Source organism: Nerophis lumbriciformis, linkage group LG12, assembly GCF_033978685.3.
Source record: "Nerophis lumbriciformis linkage group LG12, RoL_Nlum_v2.1, whole genome shotgun sequence".
NCBI lineage: Eukaryota > Metazoa > Chordata > Actinopteri > Syngnathiformes > Syngnathidae > Nerophis > Nerophis lumbriciformis.
This window is the reverse complement of record NC_084559.2, coordinates 9,314,348-9,332,662: the sequence shown is the minus strand read 5'-3', so window position 1 is coordinate 9,332,662 and position 18,315 is coordinate 9,314,348. Positions and strand designations below refer to the sequence as shown.

The 18,315-nt window shown below is 41.3% G+C and overlaps 1 protein-coding gene across 1 annotated transcript; it reads right to left on the bottom strand.

Moving 5' to 3' along the window:
• Nucleotides 1-362: 362 nt before the first annotated feature.
• On the bottom strand, nt 363-17,628 carry ctu1 (cytosolic thiouridylase subunit 1 homolog (S. pombe)). Its single transcript, XM_072914294.1, has 3 exons — nt 17,466-17,628; nt 6,571-7,071; nt 363-971 (listed from the first exon to the last, which is right to left on the bottom strand). The coding sequence occupies exons 2-3, from the start codon at nt 7,064-7,066 to the stop codon at nt 436-438; spliced, it is 1,032 nt and encodes a 343-aa protein (XP_072770395.1). The 5' UTR covers nt 7,067-7,071; nt 17,466-17,628; the 3' UTR covers nt 363-435.
• Between the last annotated feature and the right edge of the window lie 687 nt (nt 17,629-18,315).

The following is an 18,315-nucleotide window of genomic DNA, read 5'->3' as shown; positions in this document are numbered from 1 at the left end:
CTCATCGACTCCATGCCACGCCGCATTAACGCAGTAATTGAGGCAAAAGGAGCTCCAACCAAGTATTGAGTATTGTACATGCTCATATTTTTCATTTTCATACTTTTCAGTTGGCCAACATTTCTAAAAATCCCTTTTTTGTATTAGCCTTAAGTAATATTCTAATTTTGTGACACACGGAATTTTGGATTTTCATTTGTTGCCACTTCAAATCATCAAAATTAAATGAAATAAACATTTGAATGCATCAGTCTGTGTGCAATGAATAAATATAATGTACAAGTTACACCTTTTGAATGCAATTACTGAAATAAATCAAGTTTTTCAAAATATTCTAATTTACTGGCTTTTACCTGTAGAATACTTATTGAAGTGCGCAAATTAAAACACAGCCGTAAACATTAACATCATCGAGTAATTAGCAAGGCTGCTTTTTCAAATGTCAACCACTTTCAACTTCCTTTCCTCCTTCTCTGTGAGGGGTTGATTGGCGATAATCTTATCATGCAAACGATGGTGTTTTCCGATGCCTAGTTTGGGCAAGCCTCGGTTCAGGCCCTCCAGCAGCACGCATGACTTGCACAGCGTTTGACTGGAGATGTAGCCACACTTGCTGCAGGTGCCCTGCACGGGCATCTTCACCCCGTCCCGTATGGACAGGTTCTCCCCTGAATGGATAATATCAATGATGGTGCTGGGTCTTATGCTCTCCAGATCTTTTAGAAAAGTTCTGGCGTGGCCACGATAAGCGTTGGGGGAGTAGATGCATTCTGTGGAGAAGTAGTCCAACTTCTTGAAATAGGCATACATCACGATCTCTTTCTCGTATGCGTATTTGAGAGGTTTGCAGCGTGGTACGACCCCGTCGCCCTCACTTGATGTGGAGATGGCGGTGCAACGCCGCAGACGGGCTATGTCACCTCGCAGGACGTTCATCAGGACGGTCTCTGCTATGTCGTCAGCGTTATGGCCTGCACAGAACAGACATTGTGAAAAAACAATAACTCTTCTTTTGTATTACTAAGTAGAATTGCAAAAAGTTGACAAGTATGAGACTAGTCTGCCACATACTGAAGCAGACTGAGTCGATAACGCCAGGTAAGGACATTACAATAATATCTAAACTGCGCTTTTTTTAATTTCTCTTTGCTATTTTGGCTTATTGGACCCTAATTAGAATAAAAACTAAGAATCATCTTTTGATATGATGTACTTAGTCCATAAGTACACAAATGTGTACTTCATGTTTAGTGACATGCTAATTCTTATTTTTACACTTTTTTTCCCAAATTCCATTGTATGTTATACTCTTCTGACACCACCAGATGGCAGTATAAGTGTCCACATAAGCGGCCATAAGACCCCAATTCAGTAGTGTACACAATTTTGGAAATAAGAGCTAAAAGGTGCTGTCCACGCATGTGGCCACTAAGGACTTTTTTAAAGGAGAAACCATAAAAGTCCATTCTCCAAAGTAAATACTGTAAATAATTATTACATTATTTCAGGAAACTACTGTAGTTGTCATACCTGCCAACTTTTGAAATCAGAAAAACCTAGTAGCCAGGGTCCAGGCCCCGGTAGGTCCAGGACAAAGTCCTGGTGGGGGGTTCAGGCTTCGCCCCCGACGCAAAATGATTATTAGCATTCAGACAGGTTAAAATGTTGCTAAAACCATCACTTTTCTATCAGTCACAGTGACTTTTCAAAACAAAAATATTACAGCAAAAATCATATGGGTTGATTGACATGTTTATTCTGTAAGCTAACTTCAATAGTTTGAAATTATTTTGACAGTTAATGCCAGTTATCCTGTCAACCTTTCACAAGACTTCAATTTGTTCATTGAAAGTATAAACACTTTTTACAGTAAACAAATGGTAAAACAGTACTAAACAATTTATATTGTATATATAGCGGTATAGCTCGGTTGGTAGAGCGGCCGTGCCAGCAACTTGAGGGTTGCAGGTTCGATCCCCGCATCCGCCATCCTAGTTACTGCCGTTGTGTCCTTGGGCAAGACACTTTACCCACCTGCTCCCAGTGCCACCCACACTGGTTTAAATGTAACTTAGATATTGGGTTTCACTATGTAAAGCACTTTGAGTCACTAGAGAAAAGCGCTATATAAATATAATTCACTTCACTTCACTTCACAATTCCATTAAAAGAAAAATTGGTGTCATTATTAACTTTCTGTCCAAGCTTGTATAATCTACTGCCTTGTTCAATTGTAAAAAATATTCTGTGCCTAAAATTCACATTTCTATCACAATGATTATACTGTAAACATGGTAAGCTAACTTCATTAAAATTAATAGTCCTGTCAATAACATGGAATTACAATTCAAATGTAGTTTTTTTGTAAGCCTTTCAAAAGAATTCAAAATATGAAAAATGAATGAAAATTAATTGAAGCCATCAGACACTTGAAAAGTGGCACATCACATCTCTAATGTAATCATTTGAACTTTTCAACAGAAATAGCACTGCAAAAATATTAAGGACATACTTCTGTATTTTGGTAGTTATGCTGTCAACATTTAACAAGATTTCTTCAACTTGGACTTGAAAGCATAAATAGTATAAACACTTTTAACAGTATAACAGTACTAAACAATTCCAATAGATAACATTGGTGTCATTACCTTTTTGTGGCTAAAATCCGAAAAACGTTGAAAGTTTTCCACTTGTATCGCTAGCAACGGCATTAGACTTGTGTTTTTTTGTCCCAACGTGGTCTTTTACATCGCTAATTCCTCCGTGTCCGATCGAAAAATCTTGTCTGCACAAGGTGCAATTCGCGTAGTTTTCACCCTTTTTGGAACGGATAATTATTCCCGGATAGGCTTTTGAATATTCTTCACGGAATGACTGCAGTTTTCTTTTTGGTTTAAGACTCGTTTGCCATTTTTCTCCGGCTGATTCCATGATCGTTCGCTCGTTTGGAAACAATGGCAACTGGTGCCTCGTGCTTGGCAGCGGTGCTATAAATAACCTCGCGCATTTTTTAAAAATATTTTTTTTTAATTAATGAAAAACCGTATTTTTTATCACTGCAACCGTAACCCGGAATAGGTTGATGAAAACCGTACTAATTACGGGAAAACCGGAGTAGTTGGCAGGTATGAGTTGTTCATACTACAGTGCATCCGGAAAGTATTCACAGCGCTTCACTTTTTCCACCTTTTGTTATGTTACAGACTTGTTCCAAAATTGATTAAATTCATTTTGTCCTCAAAATTCAGCGACAGCCTCGGTGATGTAACAGGGACCTTCCAAATAAATAGAGGAAGCACGCGGGCTGGACTTTTAGAACGTAGTTTGGATCTGTAACTAAAGTACAGCCCAAAACACGTGTCTCCTCATGAGCTGAATTGAACTCTGTCTCTGCATGATTCCTTGCTTCTTGTCTGATTAATAGATGTCATCAGTGTTTGAACCCGACAATGGCTCCCATTTTTATAGTCTTTGGTATGACTCGGCCGGGATTTGAACTCACAACTAGGGCTGCAACAACTAATCGATTAAAATCGATTATCGAAATAGTTGCCGATTAATTTAGGCATTGATTCGTTGGAACTTTGCTATGCGCATGCGCAGAGGCTTTTTTTGTTTGTTTGTTTTTGTTTTATAAACCTGCAACATTTACAAACATCTGAGAAACAATAATCAAAATAAGTACAAAACTGCGCCAGGGCGGCACTGAGGCTACGGCTCATGAGGTGGAGGTAAGCTAGCCAATGATGTGTCATGTGCAGCTCACGTGACGACGCCGTCTTCTTTTGCGGAAACATTCGAAAAATGGCTCAGGAAAACAGTACGGATAGTTTAGCGGAGAAACATCTTGAGGTTATTGCTTCAATGGAGAAAAGTGTACGACCTAAGTCGTCAAAAGTGTGGGAACCCTTCACTTTAAAAGACTTCAAAGAAGAGTGTTTCCTGCAAAATGGCACGGAAGTACAACATTGCTTCAGGAGCACCTGAAAAGGAAACATGTTGGAGCCATGGATGAAGGGAAGAACTCACAGTACGTAACTTTTTAAGTCCATAGTGGCAACAGGCATTCATAAGTTCAGCTTTTTTGTGAGTAACGTTAACGTTATGCCTTTGTTGCAACGCGGGGCTGATAATATGTCTCCGGCACATTTGACTCCGTTTTGAGAGAGAAAACGCACGGTTACCAATTTAGAAATAAACGTAACGGACAGAAATATCTCAGGTTGGTTTCATAATGGATCAATGTAGCCGGGCCCGATAAAGCTATATAAATATATTTCGATTTGAGTGACGCTTTAGTATAACTAAACGTTATGAAGGTGCTGGAATATTTCATGCTATTATTCAGAGGCAGCCTAAAATGAATCCTTTATTATTCACAACAGAAACATGTACAGTATCTGATTCAGTTCTGATCTGATGAGTTATATTTCTGTGTTATTATTGCTGTATGCTGCATCCCCAATGTCCAGAACATGGTGCCAGTATGCTGTTTTTTTTTTTTTTTTCAATAAAATACTGGAAAGGATAGAAATGTAGTTTGTCTCTTTTATCCGACTATTAATCGATTAATCGAAGTAATAATCGACAGATTAATCGATTATCAAATTAATCGTTAGTTGCAGCCCTACTCACAACCTACCCATCTCAGGGCGGACACTCTAACGAACCACTAGGCCACTGAGCAGGTCTGTAATCTGACAAGATTAAATTTCTTAAGAAACCAGAGTTATTTTCACAAATCCAACTGAGATCCAAACTATTAAATTATTACTGGATGAGCTAGAACAGGGGTGCTCATTACGTCGATCGCGATCTACCGGTCGATCTCGGAGGGTGTGTCAGTCGATCACCAGCCAGGCATTAAAAAAGATAGTCCTAAAAATGAGCGATCATAAATCTTCACTATGACGTCACTTTCGTCACTTGATTGACATTCACGGCACCCGAGGGTCTTCTGAGATGACGCTGGCTGCTGCCAGCTCATTAAAATTACGACTGGAAGGCGAGAAACACTTTATTTCAACAGACTCTGGCGGCGTACCTGTCATCAAAACTCCAAAGACCGACTGCACAGTTGCACAGTTGCGCTAACAAAATAAGAGTCTCAGAAAGCTGGCGTGCACAAGCTAGCAAGCTACGGAGTTTGCCGACAATGTATTTCTTGTAAAGTGTATACAAAGGAGTATGGAAGCTGGACAAATAAGATGCCAAAAACCAACCACTTTCATGTGGTATTGGACGGAATGGAGGACTTTTTTTCTCCTCCATTCGAAAATGCGGACGTTATCAGCACTACTGTCTGATTCCAATCAATGCAAGTCATCACAATCAGGTAATACACCAACTTATATTCTTGTCTTCATGAAAGAAAGGAATCTATATGTGTTAAACATGCTTGTATTATCTTTAAACACCTTTAACTTGTTAACAATATTAACTATATGTGTTAAACATGCTTGTATTATCTTTAAACACCTTTAACTTATTAACACTATTAACTATGTGTTAAACATGCTTGTATTATCTTTAAACACCTTTAACTTATTAACAATATTAACTATATGTGTTAAACATGCTTGTATTATCTTTAAACACCTTTAACTTATTAACAATATTAACTATATGTGTTAAACATGCTTGTATTATCTTTAAACACCTTTAACTTATTAACAATATTAACTATATGTGTTAAACATGCTTGTATTATCTTTAAACACCTTTAAGTTGTTAACAATATTAACTATATGTATTAAACATTCTTGTATTATCATTAAACACCTTTAATTTTTTAACATTAACTATGTGTTAAACATGCTTGTATTATCATTAAACACTTTTAACTTGTTAACAATATTAACTATATGTATTAAACATACTTGTATTATCATTAAACACCTTTAATTTTTTTAACAATATTAACTATATGTGTTAAACATGCTTGTATTATCTTTAAACACCTTTAACTTATTAACAATATTAACTATATGTGTTAAACATGCTTGTATTATCTTTAAACGCCTTTAACTTATTAACAATATTAACTATATGTGTTAAACATGCTTGTATTATCTTTAAACACCTTTAACTTATTAACAATATTAACTATATGTGTTAAACATGCTTGTATTATCTTTAAACACCTTTAAGTTGTTAACAATATTAACTATATGTATTAAACATTCTTGTATTATCATTAAACACCTTTAATTTTTTAACAATATTAACTATGTGTTAAACATGCTTGTATTATCATCAAACACTTTTAACTTGTTAACAATATTAACTATATGTATTAAACATACTTGTATTATCATTAAACACCTTTAATTTTTTAACAATATTAACTATATGTGTTAAACATGCTTGCATTATCATTAAACACCTTTAACTTGTTAACAAAAACATATATTTCATAAATAAGTAAATATAAATTATATATATGAATGAGGTAGATCCCCACGACTTGATCAATTGAAAAGTAGCTCGCCTGCAGAAAAAGTGTGAGCACCCCTGAGCTAGAATGACTGTTGTGTTGGTTGGGTGTTGATGTAAATACAGGTGAGTTACCTGTGCAGATCTTGTCCACCTTCAGCATGATCGCTCCTCTATCTAGCGCCTGCCGCCTGAAGACGCCACAGAAGGTGCAGTTGTTTTTCAGTCCCACCTGCTTGACGATGGCATCCATAGTCCACCCGTACAGCTCCTCGTACGACACGATCTTCAGGGGCAGCTCGTACTGTTGCTGGTTCCTCTTCACCGTCTCCAGAGAGTCGTCTCTATAACCGGTGATGCCCTCATCCACAGAGAGAAGCATCATCTCCAGGCCGTAACTGTAGCGCTCATTCAGCAGCTTCATCACATGTGCCAGCACCGTGGAGTCTTTCCCGCCCGAAGCGGCAATACCCACGGTCTCGCCAGCTTTGAACAGGTTTGCTGCCACGATGGTCTGATGGACCTCTTCTTCAAAAGCCCAGAAGAAGCACTCCTTACATATCGAGTGGCCGGTTTTTGGACGTTTTAACACGGCACGCTTCTCAGTGCAGGTGCTGCACAGGACGGGCATCTTCGCTGTTGGAGAAAACATATTTATTTATTTTATTTCATGTTTCAACTGTTATACATTCAAAAATCTACCCATAAACCCTTGTTAAATTGTTGCATGCATGAAGTGCATTTGCAAAGTATTCACAGCCCTTTACCTTTTCTACATTTTTTGTTAGACTTATTCCAAAATGTATTCAATACATTTTTTCCCTCAAAAATTCCTCACACAACATCCTGCACTGACAATGTGCAAAGTTTGCATCATAAATATACCGTATTTTCCGCACTATAAGGCGCACCTAAAAACCACAAATTTTCTCAAAAGCTAACAGTGCGCCTTATAACCCGGTGCGCTTTATTACGATTAATTTTCATAAAGTTTCGATCTCGCAACTTCGGTAAACAGCCGCCATCTTTTTTCCCGGTAGAACAGGAAGCGCTTCTTCTTCTACGCAAGCAACCGCCAAGGAAAGCACCCGCCCCCATAGAACAGGAAGCGCTTTAAGCAACCGCCCGCCCCCGGAAGAAGAAGAAAAAACGCGCGGATATCACCGTACGTTTCATTTCCTGTTTACATCTGTAAAGACCACAAAATGGCTCCTACTAAGGACAAGGATCCGGTTCATAAAAAGACGCAATCTCTCCATCCGCACACGGATTACTACCGTATTTCACAGCAACTGATATTCCTGTGAACCGCACTGTGGAACGGGAGCACGTACGGTGAATATTCGCACCACAGGGAATGAGAAGTCATCCTTCACTGTGGTTCTAGCTTGCCATGCTAACTTCCACCCATGGTGATATTCAAAAGGAAGACCTTGCCAAAAGAGACCTTTCCAGCCGGCGTCATCATAAAAGCTAACTCGAAGGGATGGATGGATGAAGAAAAGATGAGCGAGTGGTTAAGGGAAGTTTACGCGAAGAGGCCGGGTGGCTTTTTTCACACAGCTCCGAAGGCGAACACACCTTCACTAAGACGGGCAGACAGCTCCGGACGACATACGCCAACATTTGCCAGTGGATCGTAAATGCCTGGGCAGATATTTCGGTCACAACTGTGGTCCGAGCTTTCCGGAAGGCAGGATTCACAGAACAACAGCGACACTGACTCCCGATGACTTCGACGAGACGGAACCGGCCATTTTGGATACCACGCTTGCGCAACTTTTCAATTCGGACACCGAAGACGAAGAATTCGAAGGATTTACGAATGAAGAATAACTTCAGAAGGTGAGCGCTATGTTTATTTTGTGTGTTGTGACATTAACGTTCGAGCAACATTATGTTACTATTGCTCTACACCATTTTGAATTTTACTATGTTTGTGATTGCACATTTGCGTACATTTTGGGAAAGAGTTGTTAGAACGCTGGTTTTCAATATATTATTAAAGTTTGACTGAACTATCTGACTGTTTTTTTGACATTCACTTTAGCGCAGCGTTTTTTTGACATTCACTTTAGCGCAGCGTAGGCGCGGCTTATAGTCCGGGGCGGCTTATTGGTGGACAAAATTATGAAATATGTAATTCATAGAAGGTGCGGCTAATAATCCGGTGCGCCTTATAGTGCGGAAAATACGGTATATATTTTTTAAACTAAGTGTACAAACTAAGTATTCACAGACCTTTTCTCAATATGAATCTTTGGTTGCAATCACAGTATTTTGAATATGACGCCACAAGCTTGGCACTCCCATTCTTTCAGCACATCACTTGTAATTATGGGATGTTGGGTGTAGATTTTGGAGTAAAAAAATAATAACAAATAATAATAAAAAACATTAATTAGGTACTTTCTTTTTAGGACTGCAGCTATCAATTATTTATTATCTACCTATTATTTACTCTCTATTGATTAGTTTGTTTGATTAATCGAGTAATCAGATAAAACAAGCTTCATAGCCTCAATGCGTATTTTAGGGAAAAAATTTCAAAAAAAGATTTTTTCTTACTTGCCATGACCTTTATATTTATTACTTCTTTTACCTTCCATTTAGTTTATTTACTTCTTTTTTTTTTTAACATTCCATATTCCTTATACCGTATTTTCCGCACTATTAGCCGCACCTAAAAACCACAAATTTACTCAAAAGCTGACAGTGCGGCTTATAACCCGGTGCGCTTTATATATGGATTAATATTAAGATTCATTTTCATAAAGTTTAGGTCTCGCAACTACGGTAAACAGCCGCCATCTTTTTTCCCCGTAGAAGAGGAAGTGCTTCTTCTTCTACGCAAGCAACCGCCAAGGTAAGCACCCGCCCCCATAGAACAGGAAGCGCTTCTTCTTCTACTGTAAGCAACCACCCACCCCCATAGAAGAGGCGCGCGGATATTACGTTTCATTTCCTTTGTGTGTTTACATCTGTAAAGACCACAAAATGGCTCCTACTAAGCGACAGGTTTCCGGTTCATGAAAAGACGCAATCTCTCCATCCGCACACGGACTACTATTTCACAGCAACTGCCTAAAGACTTTCAAGAAAAGCTGGCTACTTTCCGTGCATATTGTAAAAACAAGATAGCTGAAAAAAAGATCCGGCCAGAGAACATTATCAACATGGACGAGGTTCCACTGACTTTTGATATTCCTGTGAACCGCACTGTGGATACAACGGGAGCACGTACGGTGAATATTCGCACCACAGGGAATGAGAAGTCATCCTTCACTGTGGTTCTAGCTTGCCATGCTAATGGCCAGAAACTTCCACCCATGGTGATATTCAAAAGGAAGACCTTGCCAAAAGAGACCTTTCCAGCCGGCGTCATCATAAAAGCTAACTCGAAGGGATGGATGAAGAAAAGATGAGCGAGTGGTTAAGGTAAGTTTAAGTTTACGCGAAGAGGCCGGGTGGCTTTTTTCACGCAGCTTCGTCCATGTTGATATACGATTCTATGCGCGCCCACATCACGCTGGTTTTAATATATTATTAAAGTTTGACTGACCTATCTGACTGTTTTTTTGACATTCCTTTAGCGCAGTTAGATGCGGCTTACAACACGGGGCGGCTTATAGGTGGACAAAGTTTTGAAATATGCCGTTCATTGAAGGCGCGGCTTGTAACCCAGGGCGCCTTATGGTGCGGAAAATACGGTAATAAAAAACATTATTTAGGTACTTTATTTTTAGAGCTGCAGCTATCAATTATTTATTATCTATCTATTATTTACTCTCTATTGATTAGTTTGTTCGATTAATCGAGTAATCAGATAAAACAAGCTTCATAGCCTCAATGCGTATTTTAGGGAAAGAATTTCAAAAAAATATTTTTTTTTACTTGCCATGACCTTTATATTTATTACTTCTTTTACCTTCCATTTAGTTTATTTACTTTTTTTTATTATTTTTTAACATTCCATATTCCTTATACTTTGACCTCTAATGCAGTCCGGATTTAATCCATTTTTATCAGTTACACTCAAACAATTTATCGAAGCAACAGAATATAAATCAAAGTACATCGCCACCTGCGATGAGGTGGCGACTTGTCCAGGGTGTACCCTGCCTTCCGCCATGTGCAGCTGAGATAGGCTCCAGCAACCCTCGCGACCCCGAACGGGACAAGCAGTAGAAAATGGATGGATGGATACCTACTACTTTGACCTCTAATGCAGTCTGGATTTAATCCATTTTTATTAGTTACATCCATCCATCCATCTTCTTCCACTTATCCGAGGTCGGGTCGCAGGGGCAGCAGCCTAAGCAGGGAAGCCCAGACTTCCCTCTTCCCAGCCACTTCGTCCAGCTCCTCCCGGGGGATCCCGAGGCGTTCCCAGGCCAGCCGGGAGAGATAGTCTTCCCAACGTGTCCTGGGTCTTCCCCGTGGCCTCCTACCGGTCGGATGTGCCCGAAACACCTTCCTAGGGAGGCGTTCGGGTGGCATCCTGACCAGATGCCCGAACCACCTCATCTGGCTCCTCTCCATGTGGAGGAGCAGCGGCTTTACTTTGAGCTCCCCCCGGATGACAGAGCTTCTCACCCTATCTCTAAGGGAGAGCCCCGCCACTCGGCGGAGGAAACTCATTTGGGCCGCTTGTACCCGTGATCTTGTCCTTTCGGTCATGACCCAAAGCTCATGACCATAGGTGAGGATGGGAACGTAGATTGACCGGTAAATCGAGAGCTCTGCCTTCCGGCTCAGCTCCTTCTTCACCACAACGGATCGATACAGCGTCCGCATTACTGAAGACGCCGCACCGATCCGCCTGTCGATCTCACGATCCACTCTTCCCCTACTCGTGAACAAGACTCCGAGGTACTTGAACTCCTCCACTTGGGGCAAGATTTCCTCCCCAACCCGGAGATGGCACTCCACCCTTTTCCGGGAGAGAACCATGGACTCGGGCTTGGAGGTGCTGATTCCCATCCCAGTCGCTTCACACTCGGCTGCGAACCGATTCAGTGAGAGGTGAAGATCTTGGCCGGAGGAAGCCATCAGGACCACATCATCTGCAAATAGCAGAGACCTAATCCTGCAGCCACCAAACCAGATACCCTCAACGCCCTGACTGCGCCTAGAAATTCTGTCCATAAAGGTTATGAACAGAATGGGTGACAAAGGGCAGCCTTGGCGGAGTCCAACCCTCACTGGAAACGTGTCCGACTTACTGCCGGCAATGCGGACCAAGCTCTGACACTGATTATACAGGGACCGAACTGCCACAATCAGACAGTCCGATACCCCATACTCTCTGAGCACTCCCCACAGGACTTCCCGGGGTACACGGTCGAATGCCTTCTCCAAGTCCACAAAGCACATGTAGACTGGTTGAGCAAACTCCCATGCACCCTCAAGGACCCTGCCGAGAGTATAGAGCTGGTCCACAGTTCCACGACCAGGACGAAAACCACACTGTTCCTCCTGAATCCGAGGTTCGACTATCCGGCGTAGCCTCCTCTCCAGTACACCTGAATAGACCTTACCGGGAAGGCTGAGGAGTGTGATCCCACGATAGTTAGAACACACCCTCCGGTTCCCCTTCTTAAAGAGAGGAACCACCACCCCGGTCTGCCAATCCAGAGGTACCGCCCCCGATGTCCACGCGATGTTGCAGAGTCTTGTCAACCAAGACAGCCCCACAACATCCAGAGCCTTAAGGAACTCCGGGCGGATCTCATCCACCCCCGGGGCCTTGCCACCGAGGAGCTTTTTAACTACCTCGGCAACCTCAGCCCCAGAAATAGGAGAGTCCACCACAGATTCCCCAGGCCCTGCTTCCTCATAGGAAGCAGGGCCTTATTAGTTACACTCAAACAATTTATCGAAGCAACAGAATATAAATCAAAGTTGTTTTTTCCTAATCAAATTACTCATTGCATCCTTAAATCTATTAACTTTATTTTCAAATCTCAACTTCCCCTTTAAACCTACACTTAACTATACTAAGAATATGCATAACTATCTTGGTAAAATAAAGTTTTGATACATCTGAGCAGGTCTCCTTGGACGTATCCTCCCTCATTCTTGCGGACTGGACACTGGCCGAGAGTTAGTGGGTGGCCGAGGGTGGAGTCGGCTCTCTTGGTTGCTTTGTTGGGTCTGCTCCTGTCACTGGCCATGCTCCCCCCACTCCAGCAGACGATGGTGTGGCCCACCCACCGCAGAGGCCACCACAGTGAATATGTTTTTTTGTTGTTGTCTTTGTTTTACTTTTGTGACTGGTTGCATCAGCTCTGCTCTTTTTATGTATTTATTTGATGTTTCCCTCTTACACACATGTTTATGTGTGCTATGGCTATGAGGTTTTGTTTTCCTTCTCCTCAGTCTGGACCCCCTCTCCAGGGGCCCAGTCTTAGACTGAATTTTTTTTCCTCACCCCCCCTACCCAGTGTTTACCTGTTTCTCACCTTTTTTGTAAGGGGTGCCGGAAGTTGGCAGACCCGTCAGCGATCCTGTTCTGTCTCACTGTAATGTTTGATCCTGTTCTGTCTCCCTGTAAAGTCTGTCTGCTCTTGAATGGGATTGTGCTGGAAATGTTCATTTCCCCTCTGGGATTATTAAAGTATTTCTGATTCTGATCTCTGGTATACGAGGGTGTGTTCCAACTATCGTGGGATCACACTCCTCAGCATTCCCGGTAAGGTCTATTCAGGTGTACTGGAGAGGAGGCTACGCCGGATAGTCGAACCTCGGATTCAAGAGGAACAGTGTGGTTTTCGTCCTGGTCGTGGAACTGTGGACCAGCTCTATATTCTCGGCAGGGTTCTTGAGGGTGCATGGGAGTTTGCCCAACCAGTCTACATGTGCTTTGTGGACTTGGAGAAGGCATTCGACCGTGTACCCCGGGAAGTCCTGTGGGGAGTGCTCAGAGAGTATGGGGTAACGGACTGTCTTATTGTGGCAGTCCGCTCCCTGTATGATCAGTGTCAGAGCTTGGTCCGCATTGCCGGCAGTAAGTCGGACACGTTTCCAGTGAGGGTTGGACTCCGCCAAGACTGCCCTTTGTCACCGATTCTGTTCATAACCTTTATGGACAGAATTTCTAGGCGCAGTCAAGGTGTTGAGGGTATCTGGTTTGGTGGCTGCAGGATTAGGTCTCTGCTATTTGCAGATGATGTGGTCCTGATGGCTTCCTCCGGCCAAGATCTTCAGCTCTCACTGGATCGGTTCGCAGCCGAGTGTGAAGCGACTGGGATGAGAATCAGCACCTCCAAGTCCGAGTCCATGGTTCTCTCCCGGAAAAGGGTGGAGTGCCATCTCCGGGTTGGGGAGGAGATCTTGCCCCAAGTGGAGGAGTTCAAGTACCTCGGAGTCTTGTTCACGAGTGAGGGAAGAGTGGATGGTGAGATCGACAGGCGGATCGGTGCGGCGTCTTCAGTAATGCGGACGCTGTATCGATCCATTGTGGTGAAGAAGGAGCTGAGCCGGAAGGCAAAGCTCTCGATTTACCGGTCGATCTACGTTCCCATCCTCACCTATGGGTCATGACCGAAAGGACAAGATCACGGGTACAAGCGGCCGAAATGAGTTTCCTCCGCCGAGTGGCGGGGCTCTCCCTTAGAGATAGGGTGAGAAGCTCTGTCATTCGGGGGGAGCTCAAAGTAAAGCCGCTGCTCCTCCACATGGAGAGGAGCCAGATGAGGTGGTTCGGGCATCTGGTCAGGATGCCACCCGAACGCCTCCCTAGGAAGGTGTTTCGGGCACGTCCGACCGGTAGGAGGCCACGGGGAAGACCCAGGACACGCTGGGAAGACTATCTCTCCCGGCTGGCCTGGGAATGCCTCGGGATCCCCCGGGAGGAGCTGGACGAAGTGGCTGGGGAGAGGGAAGTCTGGGCTTCCCTGCTTAGGCTGCTGCCCCCGCGACCCGACCTCGGATAAGCGGAAGAAGATGGATGGATGGATGGATGGATCTCTGGTATTTCATAAGACTATGCAAGTGAAGCTAATGTGGGGGGTACGTGGCTGATGGGGGAAAATATGCAGCAATTCCCCAATTGACAGAAAACGGACAAAACCATGTTGGAAAACAAATTAAAAATGCTGCAAAATAAACAAAACAAAAATCAGTACAAAATAAAAAATGCCAAAACACACAGAACCCCCAAAAATAATTTTAGGTAAAAATTGCTGCATGCTAGACAGCAACTGATTTATATAGCTTAGTGTAGGTCTGGCTCCCTTGGTAGAGTAGCTAATAGTGATGGGTCCGGCAACACCGATGCATCGGCGCATGCGTCGAGCTCATAGAGCAAAACCCTGTGTCGGTGCGCGTACCGCTTTTAGAAAGTCACGTGACCGATCATGAGCTGTTTTGGTCACGTGACCGATACGCCAACTGTGTCGCCTCCTCTGTGCCCTGTGAGCGGCTCTTTTCTACAGCCGGAGAAATAATAACTAAGAAGAGAAATCGTCTAAAATGTAATACATCGGAAAAACTTTTTTTTTTCTTTTTTTTTTATAAAAATGTGTAAAAAAATTAAATTAAAAAAATTCCCAGTCCACAATCATCCACAACACGTTCTCTTAGATTTCCATGTTATGATACATGTTCACATTATTTATTGACTGTATCTAAAAAAGATACAAATATATTTTTATTTAAATGAAGATATGAAATAATCCTAAATGAAATACAATGACTTGGTTTATATTATTGTATATACTAGGGCAGGGGTCACCAACGCGGTGCCCGCGGTCACCAGGTAGCCCGTAAGGACCAGATCAGTCGCCCGCTGGCCTGTTCTAAAAATAGCTCAAAGAGCAGCACTTACCAGTGAGCTGCCTCTATTTTTTAAATTGTATTTATTTACTAGCAAGCTGGTCTCGTTTGCTCGACATTTTTAATTCTAAAAGAGACAAAACTCAAATAGAATTTGAAAATCCAAGAAAATATTTTAAAGACTTGGTCTTCACTTGGAATAAGCGGTAGAAAATGGATGGATGGATGGGTCTTCACTTGTTTAAATAAATTCATTTATTTTTTACTTTGCTTCTTATTACTTTTAGAAATACAATTTTAGAGAAAAAATACAACCTTAAAAATGATTTTAGGATTTTTAAACAAATATACCTTTTTACCTTTTAAATTTCTTCCTCTTCTTTCCTGACAATTTAAATCAATGTTCAAGTAATTTTTTTTTTTTTATTGTAAAGAATAAATATTTTAGCTTCTGTTTTTTCGACGAAGAATATTTGTGAAATATTTCTTCAAACTTACTATCATTAAAATTCAAAAAAATTATTCTGGCAAATCTAGAAAATCTGTAGAATCAAATTTAAATTTTATTTCAAAGTATTTTGAATTTCTTTTAAAATTTTTGTTCTGGAAAATCTAGAAGAAATACTGATTTGTCTTTGTTAGAAAAAAAGCTTGGTCCAATTTGTTATATATTGTAACAAAGTGCAGATTGGATTTCAACCAATTTAAAACATGTCATCAAAATTCTAAAATGTATCTTAATCAGGAAAAATTACTAATGATGTTCCATAAATTATTTTTTTAATTTTTTCAAAAAGATTCAAATTAGCTAGTTTTTCTCTTCTTTTTGTCGGTTGAATTTGGAATTTTAAAGAGTCGAAATTGAAGATAAACTATGTTTCAAAATTTTATTTTAATTTTTTTCGTGTTTTCTCCTCTTTTAAACCGTTCAATTAAGTGGTTTTTTCATCATTTATTCTCTACAAAAAACCTTCCGTAAAAGGAAAAAAAATGTACGACGGAATGACAGACAGAAATACCCATTTTTTTATATATATAAATTTATTTAGGTATTCTTGTTTAAATCACACTTACGTGTAACTTACAAATGACAATATATTTATTTATTTAAGTGTGTATCAAACTGGTAGTCCTTCGCATTAATCAGTACCCAAGAAGTAGTTTTTGGTTTCAAAAAGGTTGGTGACCCCTGTACTAGGGCATCAAATCAGTGTCAGTTGAGTCGGTCCATAGGTTGCCTGTAGGGATTTTTAATGTCCAGCAGATGTCAGTATTTAGTGACACAGTATCGACACAGTATCAATACAGTTTTGCAATGTGTCGAAACGCTTCATGACGCCTCATCAACCCATCACTAGTAGCTAGCTTTTGATTTTCCACCCATGCATTTTCTATCACTAGTCCCTCTCAGGTTGGAGGGGGTTGCTGCAGCCTATTCCAGCATTTCATTTATTTATTTTTAACATGCAGCATTTCTCTCATGCAGTTGTTTTCGCATTTTTCTTTTGCATTTATGGCTGTGATTCTGCCAATTTTGTTTAGATTGTGTTTATACGTGTTTGGTTTTAAATACTTTCCTTGTTTGCAGCGTTTGGCCACCATAATAACCCAAAGTATGGTTAATATAAACAAAGTAAAAGGAAAATAATATGTTAATTTAAAAAAAATGTAATGCTGGAATGCTGGATGATAACAACCAAACCCAATCCCCCCCTCCACACCATCCATCCATTTTCTACCGCTTATTCCCTTTGGGGTCGCTGGAGCCCATCTCAGCTACAATCGGGCGGAAGGCGGGGTACACCCTGGACAAGTCGCCACCTCATCGCAGGGCCAACACAGATAGACAGACAACAATCACACTCACATCCACACACAAGGGTGATGACTGTATTATGATGATAGTATATATGATAGTATATATCTGTATCATGAATCAATTTAAGTGGACCCCGACTTAAACAAGTGTAAAAACTTATTGGGGTGTTACCATTTAGTGGTCAATTGTACGGAATATGTACTTCACTGTGCAACCTACTAATACAAGTCTCAATCAATCAAAACTTTAGAAGTTAGCGATAAATGTAATTGAATTGAACAATCTAGAGTGAAGAGTTTTGTTAAAAATGACCATAGTGTGAATGGTGGACGTTGTTTAATTCATAACATCTCACTAGGGTCAGCCGTACAAGGCTAAAATGTCATCAATTTAAACACGCGTTGAGTCTCGCTCGCACAAAACGTTCACCTACCGTACACGTGATGTGACAGTTGACAAGGAACGGCAAGATGAAGGACGGAAAAGACGAAAGATGTGAGTTAAACATGTAGTTCAACTCAACATTAGCTTAGAAAAGTGCCGGCCGCCATGTTGTTGTGTCGTCAGCTCTTCTTCGCCCACAAACAGGAAGTGACGTCGCTTCTCAATACTGCTCCAATAGACATGTTGTAAGGGTACGCAGCATGGAGCTCTACTGCCTACTGGCGCTGACGAGACGCGGGGCCGCCATCTTGGAGTGGTGATCCGCTCCACTCAGTGCCATTCATTTGACAGGAGCAATGAACTGTCAGCGCATTTAATTCATCTTACCTCACTGAATACCACTGATTTTCACGCGCTTTTTTGTCACACGTGTAGCTATGATAAAGGACACATGTTGTATTATTTATAGTTTGCTTAACAGTAATATAATATTCTTATATGCAGTGTTGGGATTAACGCGTTACAAAGTAACGCGTTACTGTAACGCCGTTAGTTTCGGCGGTAACTAGTAATCTAACGCGTTATTTTTTTTTATTCAGTAATTTAGTTACCGTTACTACATGATGCGTTACCGCGTTATTTTACGTTACTTTTGATGTAGTATCGGCTAGAAACAGAAGCGCTGCGGTGTCGTTCTTCTGAATCTTCCTCTGTCACAAGCCGGAGAGAAGAAAAGAGGCGCGGTCTATGTGTGTGTGGGTGTGGGTGTGGGGAAAAAAAGTTGTTGGCACGTTCAGTCCACACACAGCGTGGTCATGGCGAGCGGAGTAACGGAGGAGCTTGAACGCCCCCGCCATTGAATCGGTGTGTTTATAAGTGCAGACTCGGTTGTGCAAAAC

Bases quoted from the DNA above. Each gene is read 5' to 3' on its own strand.
- ctu1 (XM_072914294.1), bottom strand. From the start codon at position 7,066: ATGCCCGTCCTGTGCAGCACCTGCACTGAGAAGCGTGCCGTGTTAAAA. The intron at 972-6,570 runs GTAACTCACCTG...TGTTCTGTGCAG, and splicing joins GGTGGACAAGATCTGCACAG to GCCATAACGCTGACGACATA.